The sequence below is a fragment of the Benincasa hispida genome, chromosome 4, assembly GCF_027475165.1.
Source record: "Benincasa hispida cultivar pf3 chromosome 4, pf3_genome.v1.1, whole genome shotgun sequence".
Lineage (NCBI taxonomy): Eukaryota > Viridiplantae > Streptophyta > Magnoliopsida > Cucurbitales > Cucurbitaceae > Benincasa > Benincasa hispida.
The window spans coordinates 27,105,331-27,120,513 of NC_143481.1; the positions used below are offsets into that span (position 1 = coordinate 27,105,331).

A 15,183-nucleotide genomic window follows, 5' to 3' on the forward strand; every position below is an offset into this window, starting at 1 on the left:
TACTAATCATGGTTCGAGTGGACATAATATATCTATAGTGAGGGGAGTGCAATTATGGGTTTTAGTGGAGTGACCCATTGGTTAACGAATGGGGGTTAATTTGGTATAAAGAGTTTAGCCAATTAATCTCGGATCGTTGGTGCCCATGATCTATAGGTTCACAAGGTCCCCCTACTAGCTCATAAATGGATTAGTTTTAGAGTAGCGTGATAAGTTAATTTGAAACGTTCAGATTAGAATTAAGAAAATTAGTAATTATATGAGATATAATTACACGTTTAATTTTGGGATTAAACGAAATTGGAGAATTAATTAATATTTAAATATGATTTAAATATTAAATTCATGAAGGTGGAATTTGTGTAAAATTAATTTAATATTTGATATTAAATTAATTAGAGTTAATTAAATTATTTAATTAATTAGTTATTATTAATTTTATTAGAAAATTAGTTTATAAAATTAATTTTGTAAAATTAATAAAGTTTTTAATTTTGAAAACTAAATTAATTTTAGAAATCAATTTATAAAACAAAATTAAAATTAGAAAAAACACAAAAATTGAAACGTTGGATTTCTCCACTCACAAACAACTAGCTCACTCAAAGTCCACTTGATTTTGCTTCAATCTTCTAAGCATGAGTTGTAGCTCATGTAGCCTTCTTCTATGCATGATTGTCCTCCAATAAATAGAGAAGATGGAAATGGAAATCGGGCATGCAATAGCTGATGAACTTGCTGAAGTTTTGTTGAAAACTTGTAAGGTTGAAGAAGTGTTCTTCAAGTTGCATCAGCGAGCTTCTTCTCCAAATTCTCTTCAATCAAGCTTATTTTGAGTCCCACAACCCAATCTAAAACTCCAAGAGAATAGTAAGGAAGATCTTGAGGTGGTTCACAAGAAGAATTGGAGAAGATTTGCAGCTGAATTCGAAATTCAAGAGGTTCTACAAAGGTATGACTTGAAACCCACTTATTATTGTATGAGCATGCTTTATATACAGCCAAAATTAATGAATTAGAATATTTATTGATCCTTGTTGCTTCAGCTACATGCTGATATACTCCTGCAATTGGTATCAGAACATCATTTAAGCATTCAATTTGGTTTAATTTTGGTGTGGTGGGTGTTTTTCATGAGATATATAAAAATGGTGCACTGATATGATTTTTTTGAGTTTTGGAATTTAAATTCTCTTTGATTCCTTGATTAAATTTGTAATTTGCTATTGTTTAATGAGCTTATATGTGTGCTCAAGAGTTTGTAATTTATTTGGAGTCATTATAGTTTAAATTAAGTTGTAATTGAAGAAAGAAGTGAAGAGGTCGAGCTGCAATTTCCAGATCGTGAGCTTCTGCCCATAATTCAAGTGAGAGCGAGATTTTGTTTCAAGCAAGATTCTGATGGAATTTTGGAGCGAGATTTCAAGTTCAAATAAGATTTTGAATCAAGTTTGAGCGAGATTTCTACTTTAAGCGAGAATCTTAAACTGGCTTTTAGCAAGAGATCGAGTTAGAGCGAGATTTGAATGGAGTAGCGAGAGCTGAACCAAGCGACACTTGCCTTAGCGAGAGTAGCGAGATTGAACCGAGTGACACCAGTACTAGTGAGAGTAGTCGGTTCGACTGGTTTTCTTCAGGTCTTGTTTGGTTCGGCCTCAAATAGTTTTTGGTTGGTCCGTTTTAGGCAATTCTGGTCTGGTTCAAGTTGTTGGGTTCGTTTGGAGCGGTTCAAGAGGTCTGAAAGTAGTTTGGAGTTGTTTCTTGTTGTTTTGTAATAATTAGGCTTTTGTTTGCTTGTTTATGCCAAAACTAAAACTATATCAATATGTGTTTAATTATTTATGCATTTGATGTATGTTGTAGTTAAATAAATCTTGTACGTGCATATAGTATGCCATGTAGATTTAAAAATCTCATCATAGGAAGCATGTTACATGCATTGGAAGTATGTTATAAAATATTATAATATATAGTATGCATGTTTATGGTTTCTTTTATTTAATATAAATATTATATTAAATATTGAATACCTTTGATGTATGTTGTGGATGTTTAACATGTCTAAAATTTTGTAAACAGTTAAAAATTGGGTTAGACATTTAAAATCCATAACAAAGAACAGTTGCATGCTCATGTAGGTTAACCACTCATTTTAATAGTCAAAATAGGTCATTAAACTTGTAAAACTCGGGTCACAAACTCAACCGGTATATAATCCTGTCAAAGGCTGGAGGTATTTAAGTTGACGATCTACGGAACACCTCCTACCTGGGGATTATATCTGAATAATTGAGTGTTGTTAACCGGTTTTATAAGCAATACTGAGTGATGTGAGGTTTTTGAAGGAAATCGAACATGAGGATTTCCATGAGCAGCGGAATAGAACATTCCAAATTACAATCATGTATGATCATTACAAATTACAGTCGAAACGTAAACAAATGGTTATGTGTTCAATACAGAAATTACAACATGAAACTACAAATGAACAAGGAAAATGATAAGAACATTTGTAGACTCGTCTCCACGCTCCTTGCTCACGAACGCTCGAACAACAAGACCACTCTGCAGCACGAACACCGCGTACTCGTCCTCAGCGATCGCCTCGGTCACGAATACCCCAGCAACACGAACAGCCTCCACAGAAACTCGACGGTGTCGATTTGAGTATAATGCCACCAAGAAGGCTACTTTGGTATTCTTGGTGTGAGAATCCAGAAGGTGGGCTCTGTGTGGACTTGGTTTGAGGTAGAAGAAGGGGGATTCAACAATCGTGTACACGATTGGGCAAGTGGGAGAAGACTGAACCTATCGTATAGGTCGATGCTTAATCATTTAGAAAAAGCTAAGCGATCGTCTAGAAAAAGCTAAGCGATCGTCTAGCAAAAGCTTAGCTCATCGCTTAGTACCGTGTCTATCGCCTACAAACACTACACAATCGTTTACCTTTTGTCAAGCTGTTGTTTAGTAAATCCGTATTTATTGACAAGCTCCGTGAGATGTTTTTCTGAGAGAGAAAATCTCCAAAACCAATTTTTCAACATTACTAAAATTAAGAAATAATTTTCATTTTTATCTCACGGTTACCATGAACCACCAATAACCTCCCACTCAATTGGTTATTAGAGAAAAAGATTTAATTATCCAATAATTAATATTATTATATATATAAATGATAACCAACTTATCATACTATATTTATAACCTATAGTTTTAATATTTCATCTCATGAAACATATAAATCATAGTTCTTTTTCTATTCCATGGTACTTAATGTAAATCTCATTTACATCAATCCTCCACTAGATGTATCTTATGCATCATATCAATTATATCTTATATAATCAAAATACCCCTTGTCAATTTGAACATTTCAAATTAACACCAAGAACTGATCCTCAACTGAATCCATTGAGCTACCAAGGGGACCTTATGGACCTGTAGCTCGAAGCTCCAACAGTACGTGAATAACTGACTAAACTCTTTAGTCATGGAATCCACCATCTGTTAACTATCAGGCACTCTACTAAAGACCTGTTGAACTATCCTTACCACAGATATATTATGTGTTCATCTTAACCAATCAGAAGTGCAACAACCCTTCACAAATCGCTTGTAAGTACAGCTAAGCCAATAACCGTTATGCCCCTGTAGTTACATCTAACTCATGAAGTACCACTGTTCCCTCTAATGAAATAAGTCATAGTCCTACTATGACTGAGTACTTTCTTCCAAAGAGAGATTGTGGCCACTATGTTCAAACCCCAGAATCAGCCCTTAAAGGAGCAATCTCTCTACTTATCCCTGCTTCGGGAAAGAAGTGAATTCCATCTTGTGGATTGAGTTCCCAGCTCCCAAATTAGACAAGTCCCTAAAAAGGTAGGCATGTTGAGTTGGCAATCTGGTCACTCTCACCCATACTAATCAAAGGACCACTTTCAAAGGCACGAGTTTCCAAAACACTCAGGATTGAGGTCGTGTCACCTATGGCCGTTTAGGTAAGATGCAAGTCTCCAGTATCAACGGTTTTATATACAGAGTCTAGTCATCTCGTGGTCTGGGTCTTATACAAACTCTTTGTATAGGACACCCTGCTCGCACGTCTCCACATGAATGGTCAGGATCTACCATCTGTAGTAGTTTACAATACTTGCAAACCTCTACAAAGCGGGTCGTATCCGTAGTGTCACCAGGATCAGGTATCCCACCTTAATCCTTATACTACAAACTTATTTAGGTTATCATTTAAGGCATGATCCACTTGTATATCATATATACATGCTTAAGTTCACGTAAGATAACCAATGAGTTTTTTTTATTGGATATGAGTAAATGCCAGAATTAAATAACAATTATTTTATTCATCAAACAATGTGTATATTTACAAAACAATGAGACTCCGGGAGAATTAGGACACCAATCCCAACAGTTTTAAAATCAGTTTATCACCTAGACATCATAAGTTAAATCCATTATAAATTCTATACTTGGAAACACCTAGACTTAGGCTGTTTAATTAGCCGAAACAAGCAGAAAGAAACGAATACCCCATTTAATTGTTAGAACACTTTAGTGGGAGTTTAATATCATACATGATATGCTATTAAAACACTTCAGTGAAAATCAAGTAACGTATAGATATGTTAGAACGCTTTAGTGGGAGATTAATAAACATATATGATATGATTATTTTTAGCTCTCACGTCCCTAAGAGTTCACGATCAAAATTCATGTGGCACTACCTCGATTGTTCCATTCGGAAAGTGTTTACATGAATTGAAATTTTGGTGAACGGGGGAAGTTGTTCACTTTAAAATCAATTGTGATGTTTTGATTTTAAAATTTTCACATTCTCAAGATGTTCACATCGAAAGGTTCATGCGACACTTTATGTCGATTTTACCTCAACTGCTCCATTCGGAAAGTGTTTGTGTGAATTGATCATGGTGAATGAGGGGAAGTTGTTCACTGGAAAATCAGATATATGATATATTGATTTCAATTCTCACGTCCCTATATAATTTCGTGAGATCCGTGCAGTACTTCGTGTCAATTATACCTCAACTGCTCCATTCGTAAAGTGTTTGTCACGTGGTTAAGACCAAAGTGAATGAGGGAAGTAGTTCATAGTAAGTGGGTGAAGGATATGTGTCAATATATCCTACGATCCCTTCTGTTGGTTTGAACCGTGAGATTCATATATTGTGTCTGCTTGTCGTCTTTAAGTCAGCCTTGCTAGTTGTTTAACGATAGCTATCCCCTTGGAGGGTTTTAACATAGGATTCAGAACAACTCAAACTCTAGAAATGGACAGGATTTCTAAAGTCGGTTTCAACTTTGACTTTCCAACTTCAAGAGCATCGTTGGGATCAGACTTTTAAGGTCTAAAAACAGAGGGTTACACTTACAAAATTACTAAAGAGTTAGTAATTTCTGACAAAAAACGATAGCTAAATGACTATCGAAATATGAGTTATTCTGAAAACAGTGTTTAGTCAAGAATGTCTTGCTCTAGTATCGTTGAAAAAATAAGCTTGGGTATATTATTACTTTTCTAAAACTTGATTGGGTTTAAAAGCGATTTACTTATAAAATTTGTTTATATTTTTTAGAATGACAAGTTCACTAGTACAATTGTTGGCATCTGATAAACTGATTGAGGATAATTATGCAACTTGAAAATCAGATCTGAATACTATACTGGTGATAGATGATTTGCGGTTTTTCTTAACAGAGGATTGTCCTCCCATTCCAAGCTCTAACGCAAACCGAACTATAGGATGCGTACGATAGATGGATCAGGGCGAATGATAAAGCCTGTGCCTATATCCTTACCAGCATATCTGATGTTTTGGCAAAGAAACATGAGGTTATAGGTACTGCCAAAGAGATTATGAAATCGTCCTTCTCCCTAAGGCATGATGCTATTAAGTACGTTTACAAGGGATGTTTGGACAACCTTCCTTCTCCCTAAGGCATGATGCTATTAAGTACGTTTACAACTACCGCATGAAAGAGGGGGCCTCTGTTTGTGAACATGTCCTGGACATGATGGTCCACTTCAATGTGGCGAAAGTAAATAGCGTTGTTGTTGATGAGAGAAGTCAAGTCAGTTTTATTCTATAATTCTTCCAAAGAGTTTTCTGCAGTTCTGTACGAACGCATTAATGAATAAAATTGAATAGCGTTGTCTTTCGATCTAAGTGTCCTAAGTATAAAAGTTTATGCGAAATTGTGTGGATATTAATAGCATGCTTTGGCCTATGGAATGATTGATGTATACTGCTATGAAAAGATTGATTGTTATGAACATGCAACTATATTATTATAAGATTATGCTTATTGAATGATTGTTGTATGCTAGCTAGGTAGGTGACCGTTGACACTCCCAATGGTATAGATGCACATCCTATGATTGTGTCCTGTAGGAGCACTACTTATGCTTATGATTGTGTTCCTTTGGGTTCACTACTTATGCTATGATTATGTTCCTTCGGGTTCACTACCAATGCTTATGACTATGTTCCTTCGGGATCACCATCTATGTTTGTGTACCTTCAAGGACACTACCTATGCTTATGCATATGCCTATGTTATGTGCATCTAGACCTAAGTTGGAAAAATCAACAAGTTCACCTAGTTAGCCGATAATGTTATGATATTTGCTAAAGGACTCGTCAATTGAATGACATCCAATGTATGTGACTAAAAAGTCTAACTCTCAATAGTAAGTCACTTATTGAGTATTTTATACTCATCATTTCTTATGCTATGTTTTCAGGTAAGGGCAAGGACAAACCGATGCATGACAGGAAGGATCCATGACTGTGCTAAGGGACTAGATCGTCACTTCCACACATGACATTAGCTTTCCATGGTTTTCATTTTTTCTTAGTCCATATGTCTTTTGAATGAGATTTGTAATTACTATTAGTATTATTATTATTTCTTATTTTAACTTATATTTTGAAGGGGGACCCCGAAAAAGGTGTTTTTGCTATTGGACTTGTGGTTTTGGTTTAGTTCATTCATTTTTAATAAAAAGTCTTTGTTCTGAGCTTTAAGAGTTAAACTATTAAAATTCATGTACTGTTAGTGATTTTTAGGAGAGTTGGGTCTTTACATCAATAAACAAACAATCAATCAATCTCCTCCTAATTCGACTCATTCAAGCATATGCCCTCGACTAAGAGAATGTCACATGTTCAAATCTTCCAACCTATTTATTCTTATTCATCGAAAACCCATTAAATTAAAATACATACCCAAATTAAAAAAAAAAATCATATATAAAAAAAAAAAAAATTAAAAAGAAGAAAGCACATGATCATATAACATTCTAGTAACAATTTGACGACTTAAGTTCAAAATCCACCTATACCTATTACCCGTTATTAATACAAGACCGTTTTCAAAAGTCTCACCTACGTAAAGAAATGTCAGTCACATTATAACAATCTTCCGAACAATTTATCTAACTCAAAAAGGAAGATTCATCCTCATTAGTAGTTCCTGTTGTTCTTCTTCCCTTGAAATGAGAAGAATAAGATTTGAAACTCCCATTATAATCACTCCCATAAGAAGAATAATACTCTTCAATATCATCATCATCATCATTGAAATTCAATTCCTCAATTTTTTCAACAGCTTGTTTCAATCCCCACCTTTTCCCAATCTCCCACTCACAGCAACACATCCCAATCTTCAAAAGCTTCAACATATCTTCATTATAATCCCAATCACCGCAATCCTCTTCATCCGCCGTTCGGCCGCCGCCACCACCACCGACCAGATCGCCGTCAAAAACCTCCGCCGTCCACTCTTCTCTGACAACGGCATCGACCCAGGCGGCGAGATCGTCGTCGGCGCCCTTGCCCTGGCGGAGATAGTTGGTGGGGAATTTTCCGGTGAGGGTTTCGAGGATTAAGATTCCGAGGCTCCAGACGTCGGTGGATTTGGAGGTACGGTCGTGGTGGGCGGCGGGGGAGAATTCCGGCGACTTGAAGGCGGCCATATGGTGGTGGGCGTGGGATTTTTGGAGGAGGGGGAAAAGGGCATAATCGGATAAAATTGGAGTGAAATTTTGGTCGAGAAGAACATTGGAGGATTTTAAATGGCCATGTGGAAGGCTTAAATTTGGGAGCTCTTTGTGGAGATATAAAAGGCCTCTTGCTACTCCTTTTATTATTTTTAGCCTCTTTCCCCAATTTAGCCTTGCATTTCCTTCTCCTCTTTTCCCTGTTTTACACAACAACAAAAACAATTCAAATTACCCTTTACGTAATTATACAAAGCTTTTCTCCAATCCAAACTAAGATCAATCCATTGACACTAATTAATAGAGATGGCATTTAGTCTAGATCCGCATAACTTTCATTTATTGAATTTTAGTGTAGGTAATCATTTGGTTTTTTTAGATTGGTTTTTTAAGTGTTGAAATAAATATTTTTTAAAGTTCAAATGAAGAGTATTTTAAACCGTTAGAAACTCAATCAAAATAAATCTTAAAATTGCAATTAAATTCATAATACAACCCAAAAAATGTAAATAATAAATAAACTTACCATGAAGGTGACTAGCCAAGCTGCCGTTGGAAACAAAGTCAGACACCAAAAGCTTATCATCTTTCCCATAATAAAACGCAACAAGCGGCAGTAAATTAGGATGCGACAGCCGTCCAAGCCGCCGCATGTGGCTATAAAATTCGTCTTTTCCGGCGGCGTTCATTTGCCGGAATCTCTTCACCACCACCGCCGACGACCCATTCGAAAGCATCGCTTTATAAGACTTCCCAAAGCTCCCACTGCCAAGAACTTCAGCTGACGCGCTAAGAAGTTCCTGGAAGTCGAACCGGGGACGGTCGGTTCTGACAAAGCAGAGAGCCGACCCGGTCGGACCGCTCAAATTCGAGTTATCGTCCGAGTCGGTCGAGGAATATTGGTGGGTCATTTCCGGCCTTTTGAAAAGGATTTTCGGAGAGAGGAACATTTTGGCTTTGGTTTTGGTTTTGGCGTCGTCGTGTACGGCGGCGGAGGATTTGGATGGTCGGAGAAAACAGCGGAGGAGAGAGAGACAGAGGATTAAGGCGGCGGCGCCGGAGAGAACTCCGATGAGAATGGACCATTTCTTTGTGGATGATTTGCATGGTGCTAGTGGCTCTCCACATAAGTTGTTGCCTAAACAAAAATATCAAAATTTAATTAGGAGTAAATCAAATTACAAAATGGAAAATACTTATAAATAGAAAAATTCTAAAAATATTTACATAGCACTGTCTACTTTAACTTTGTAGTATAAATATTTTTTTATATTTAAAATGGTAAAAAAAAATTAAATATTTATTTAAGAAATGAGAAAGTACTATTAAAAAATTGTGAGACAATAATTACAATTTAAAAATGACAATATTTGGCTGCAACTATCTCTCTTTTGTAAATAGTAAAAATTAGTAATAATTTGATTTTTTTCTAAAGAAAAAATTGACACATGACAAGTAATAATAATTTGATTGGTTACTTAACAATTTTTTTATTGATAGTTGGTTAGGCTCCACGTACCTAAGTTTTATCCATTAAAAAAAAAAAAACATAAAATTATGAACAAACTCATTATCAAATTCGCTTACGAGTTTAGTTATCAAACTTAGATCAATTGATCAATAGTGCATGCTTTTATGTCAGGTAATTTATGTTCATGTCAATGTATCTAATAAATTTCTAAACTTTCAATTTTGTCTCAAATCACCAATGGATCAAAAAGCTTAAGCTAATGGGTGGATTTATTTTTTAATATAATATGATAAGAAGAGCTAAGCAAGTAAAATGAATATTAATTGGGAGGAAACAATGTTGTAGGGGTTTGAACATAGTGGAGATCGATATTAATGGGGAGGAATCACTTGTGGGCTTGATGTATGATGAAAACTCAACAAGTGATTCCTCCCCATTAATATTGATTTCTACTATGTTCAAATTAGATTTAGAAATGAATCAATAAACTATTTTTCTTTCATTTTTTATTTCAATTTCAATTCCAGTTTTAAGTCTAAATATTTTTTGTGCATGCAAAAATATACCAACCTTTTGTATACCTATCAGAATACAATTAACTCAACAAATGGAAATGAATATTAATTGGGAAGGAAATAATAATGAATGAGCTTGAACATGGAACCTCCCTAGGCCACATGCTTTAATACCATCTTATATCATCAATTGACCTAAAGTTTAAGCTAGGTGAAGACAAATTTAATATAATATCTAATATTTTTGTGTTTCAAAATTTTCAACAACTTTTAAAGTTCACAAATTAGCTACATCTCAAATTGGTTGTATTTGTCTAAGATGCAATATATGACTTTCAATTTTATATTTAATAGGCCTTCATATGCTTAGAACGTATATATTCCTATTCGACAAGTTTAAAGTACGACATTTTATTATAAATAAATTAAAAAATTTAGAGATCCATCAGACCGAACATTGAAATTTTAGATGTTTAATAAATGCTTATAAATTTCAATAACCTAGAAATTAGATACAAAATCAGTAGTTTATGATTTATTTTCATTTTTTAATAACTTTATAAATCCATTAAAACTTTAAAGTCCAGATACATATTAAACATCACAACATACATTAATATTAGACATTAAAGGGTAAGCTTATAATTTAATCCATAAATATTAAATTGAAATTTTAGTTGATATATATAATTTGGACTATGAGAATGCAAATGCCACCTAAGAATCTTCTTTCATTTTAGCCAGTGTTTATAGAGATATTTGAACCAACGTGCGTAACACTCATGAAATATTATGTGTTAAATGGCATTTATTATTAGGTAAGAAAACAATTATTATCCTAATATTTCTGATTTTTTCTTAAAAAAAATATTATTTGCTTCTAAGATATCTGAATCATTACTTGAGCTATGAACGTGAGCAATTATATTTCTTAAAATAATTGTTATTTTAAATTACTAAAATTAAAGAAATATTTTTATAATGCATATGAGATAAAGTGGTTATAGTTTATGATCCTTGGAAGAATGTTTATGAATAATTTTAAAATAATTAAAATTTGGCTGTTTTTAAACTCATTTTAGAAGATGTTATTAATGATTCAAAATTGATTTTGATGTTTGAAAATACGTTTAATTAAAAATCTAAATTCCAACCTTGAATTGATTTTAAGTGATTAAAAATATATTTTAAGATAATATTGCATATAAAAAATAATATTTTTTTAAAAAAATACACTCAAATAATATTAAAGTAAGGTTGGGAAAATACATCAAAATCTAGCTCCAATGTGATATATTGGAAAGTATAAAGCAAAAATTATTACATGCAGTTTCTTCTTCTTCTTTTTCGTTTTTACCATTGTTTGAATCATAATATAAATACTCAGAAGAAATCATAATATTAAAAATAACAATAATAAACTTTAATGTTAAATTTTAAATCATTTTTCTACGAATCTATCAGTTTTGTACCAGAGGTATTATATATATATATATATTTATAATGAGAGTTTATAATTTATTAAATGCACAAAAAAATTATTTGATTAAGATATATATCATTTAACTTTATATATATTAAATTTCATTTTATTTTAATCTTATACTCTCAAGTGTCCAAATTTAAATTTTACATCTTTGACAAACCATAAAAATAAACTCAACTATTAGTTTGTTGTTAAATTTTTTAATATACACATGTATATAAATTAAACATTCACATCATATCTTTTACGACACAAATTTATTATCATGAAACTATTTTCAACAAAAATGAACTTCATAGAAAAAAGTGATGTCAATGTATATGTAACAAAAATATTTGAGTGGATTTATTTGTATTGGAGAATTGTCCGAAATAACACTATCAACTTTTCATATTTTAAAACTAGTACGCTTTTTGAAAGTCGTTAAACTAGTTTTTTTTCTGATAAATCTCGGACGAGATCGACTACCGATTTAGTTAAAAGATTTACTTTTTTCTTACTTATCCATTGTTTTTGGACTTTTGGGCTACATCTTGAAGAGATTAAACGGAGATTTTAATAATTTTTCAAAATATTAGATAATCTATTCAAATCTTATACCAAATCTTATATATTTTTAAATTTTCTTTCGACTGTTATTTTACCGAATATTATGTTTGATTCTTAGTAATTTTAGGTCAATTTCTATTTACATGATTATATTAATTTCTAAATTTACAATTGAATTTACCAATTAGATTTTTTCATATGGATGATTACATATTGATTGTTAAAATTTGGAAAAGATTCAATTTTACAAAAAAAGGTAAGATGTGGAAAATATATAAGATCTTGGTATTAATCTGTTTGAGAATTCATCAATCTCAGTGTTAATCTGCTCGAGATTCAACCGAGATTTTATATATTTTCCATATTTTACTTTTTTTTAAACAAAATTGATATAATATTTAGTAAATATAATCGAATTTGGAGATAATTTAAAAATATATTAAATTTGGTATATGATTTAGGAAGATCAGGCCCAAAAGGCCAAGACAATAAGAAAACGCTATTTTTTTTAAATAAAATCTCGATAGTCGATTTCGTCTGAGATGAACTGGGAAAAGCTACTCGAACGAGTTTTAAAAATAAATGCTAGTTTTTTAAGGTGAAAACTTGGTGAGATGCAAAAAGATGAATGGGTTGATAGATGATCAAATTTTTTATCCCATTTGAAGATTAAGGTCAAAGAATTTCAAAAGTTATCCAAGTTTTGGTTACAACTTAATGAAAGTACATGGTAAAATTGTTAAATTTTTTAAACAAAGCTGAGGGGGCAAAGTAAAACTTGGTTTAAAATATAATTAAGGATTTAGAAATAAGAACTTACCAAGATACGAAGTGAAATTAGTATCCTTTTTCAATCCAGAAGGAATCTGCCCTTCCAAACGATTCCCCGAAAAATTCAAATACTTCCAAACCCGTTCCCCGAAATCCGGTATTCTTCCTTCAAACAAATTCTCCTCCAATCCCAATTCCATTATCCCTTTCAATTCCACCAACGACGCCGGAATCTCGCCGGAAAATCCATTCCGACTCAAATACAATTTCTTCAAATTCCCCATTCCTTCAAACGCATCTCCAGAAATCGAACCGGAAAATTTATTATTCGACAGATACAAAGCCCTAAGCGCTCCAATTTGCTTCACATCGGGCACTGGGCCTTGAAACCCATTGTTCATTAGGCTCAGAGTCCTTAGCGTCGGGAGGGCGGCTAAGGCGGCGGCGTCGATGGCGCCGCCGAGGCTCATGTTCTCGAGGCGGAGGCCGTACAGTTGGCCGTGTCTGCAGATGAGGCCGGTCCAGTAGCGCTGGTCGCCGGAGCAGAGAGGGATGGAGGAGTTCCAGTTGGATAACACGATGGCGTTGGTGAGAGAGGATTTGAATCGGAGGAGGGTTTCGGCGGCGGCGGAGGCGGCGGAAGTGGGCGGCGGGAGGTTGAAGAGGAGGAGGAGGAGGAGGAGGAAGAAGAAGAGCCGAAGTTTGGTCATGGCGTTAATTTGTTAATTAATAAATTAATTAATTTATGGAAAATGGAGATTTATAAAAAAAAAAAGAAAAGGGAGATGGATGAAGGTTGAAGGGATCATTGACGATGTCTTATTGACGTTCTTGGCGCTAACGATGAGCTGGTGCAGGCCGGCCAGTGGAAGTGTTATTATTATTATTTTTAAAAAAGGTTATTATTTAATTATTATATTACGTGTTATTTGTTTTTTCAGTAATATGCTATTAATTTGGTTAGATTATATATATATATATATATAACTTAGCCTATTTATTACACAAGCTAAACTTTGAGATACAATATTGTATTTGATTGTTGATAGACATTTCAAAATTAATCTCAAGGAAATAAATTTGTCATAATAATAGACAAAGGTAAGACTATAATTATGTGGCGAAGATTTGTAAAAAAAAATATGGACACCATCATTTCATTCTAAGTATCTGCTCCTATTTTCATTCAAAATTCTAATGAATTTCTACTTAAATGATAGTCGTTAAAAAAATCATGGAAGGTCGAGATTAATATTGCAATTTTTTAAAATAAAATAGGTGTATTTTTTAAAATAAATGGTCAAATTCAATATTAACTTTTTTTTTATTTGGCCTAATTAAACACTTACACTTACATGCACTCTTAAACCACATTGTTTAATGTTTATTATTTAAGAAACCAATAAGAACCCTTGTTTAATCGTTTTTTTTTTTTTTTTTAAATATATTTGAGAAATAGTTTAATTTTATGGAATTTGTCGACGTATAAATTGACGTGGTCTGGGTCTCTTCTCCAATATTCCATTCACGGTAGGAGAAATAGAAAGTCACTAGTTGATGAGAAATTAGAAAATTTGTTTGTTTCGAAAAAATAAAATAAATGTGGTAGTTGTAATGTAATTATGAAATTGCTCATCATATTAGATAATAGTTGTGGTTTGGTGTGTAATCTTTATTAATCTTTAAATTACAATTGCTTCAAAATGAATCATAATTACAAATAATATATATATATATATATATATATAGTCACAAAGAATATAGCTCAATTGACAATGATATATAGATGTATTAACCATTAAGAGATGTTGGATATATATATAGCTAGTGAAAGAAAATGAAACAGTTGTATATTGAAACATAAAATCGGATTTAATTGTGTAGATTAAATTCATTATTTAGAAACTTTCGAATTGAATTGAAACTTCGAATTAAAATGATGTTTCATGTACAAATTTTACTTTCATACACGTTAAATTTGAAACTTATTCAATTTGAATGAGTTATATTTGATTTTTGTCAAATAGCAACTCAATTGAGTTAAAATTGACAAATGTTTCAGTTTTGTATTTATTTGAATTTATTTTATATTTTGGAGAGTTACTAAGTTGCTAGTAGGGTTGGCAAAATTTTCCGCGGGCCCCGCTCTGATCGGGGTGGGGAATCCCCGGTTTGATCGAGGATGGAGTCAAACCGAAAATTTTTTTCGGGGCCCCATCTGGGGACGGGGATGGTATCCCCGCCCCGACCCCGATCTCGATTAACCCCCGACCCGATCTTATATATTTATATTTTTAATATTTTATAAATATATATTTATAATATATAAAATAACTTATTTATATGTACGTTT

The 15,183-nt window shown here is 33.0% G+C and overlaps 1 protein-coding gene across 1 annotated transcript; it reads right to left on the reverse strand.

The window, feature by feature from the left end:
* Positions 1 to 7,202: 7,202 nt before the first annotated feature.
* LOC120076564 (putative LRR receptor-like serine/threonine-protein kinase At4g31250) lies at positions 7,203 to 13,753 on the reverse strand. Its single transcript, XM_039030431.2, has 3 exons — positions 12,880 to 13,753; positions 8,565 to 9,176; positions 7,203 to 8,238 (listed from the first exon to the last, which is right to left on the reverse strand). The coding sequence occupies exons 1-3, from the start codon at positions 13,538 to 13,540 to the stop codon at positions 7,475 to 7,477; spliced, it is 2,037 nt and encodes a 678-aa protein (XP_038886359.1). The 5' UTR covers positions 13,541 to 13,753; the 3' UTR covers positions 7,203 to 7,474.
* Between the last annotated feature and the right edge of the window lie 1,430 nt (positions 13,754 to 15,183).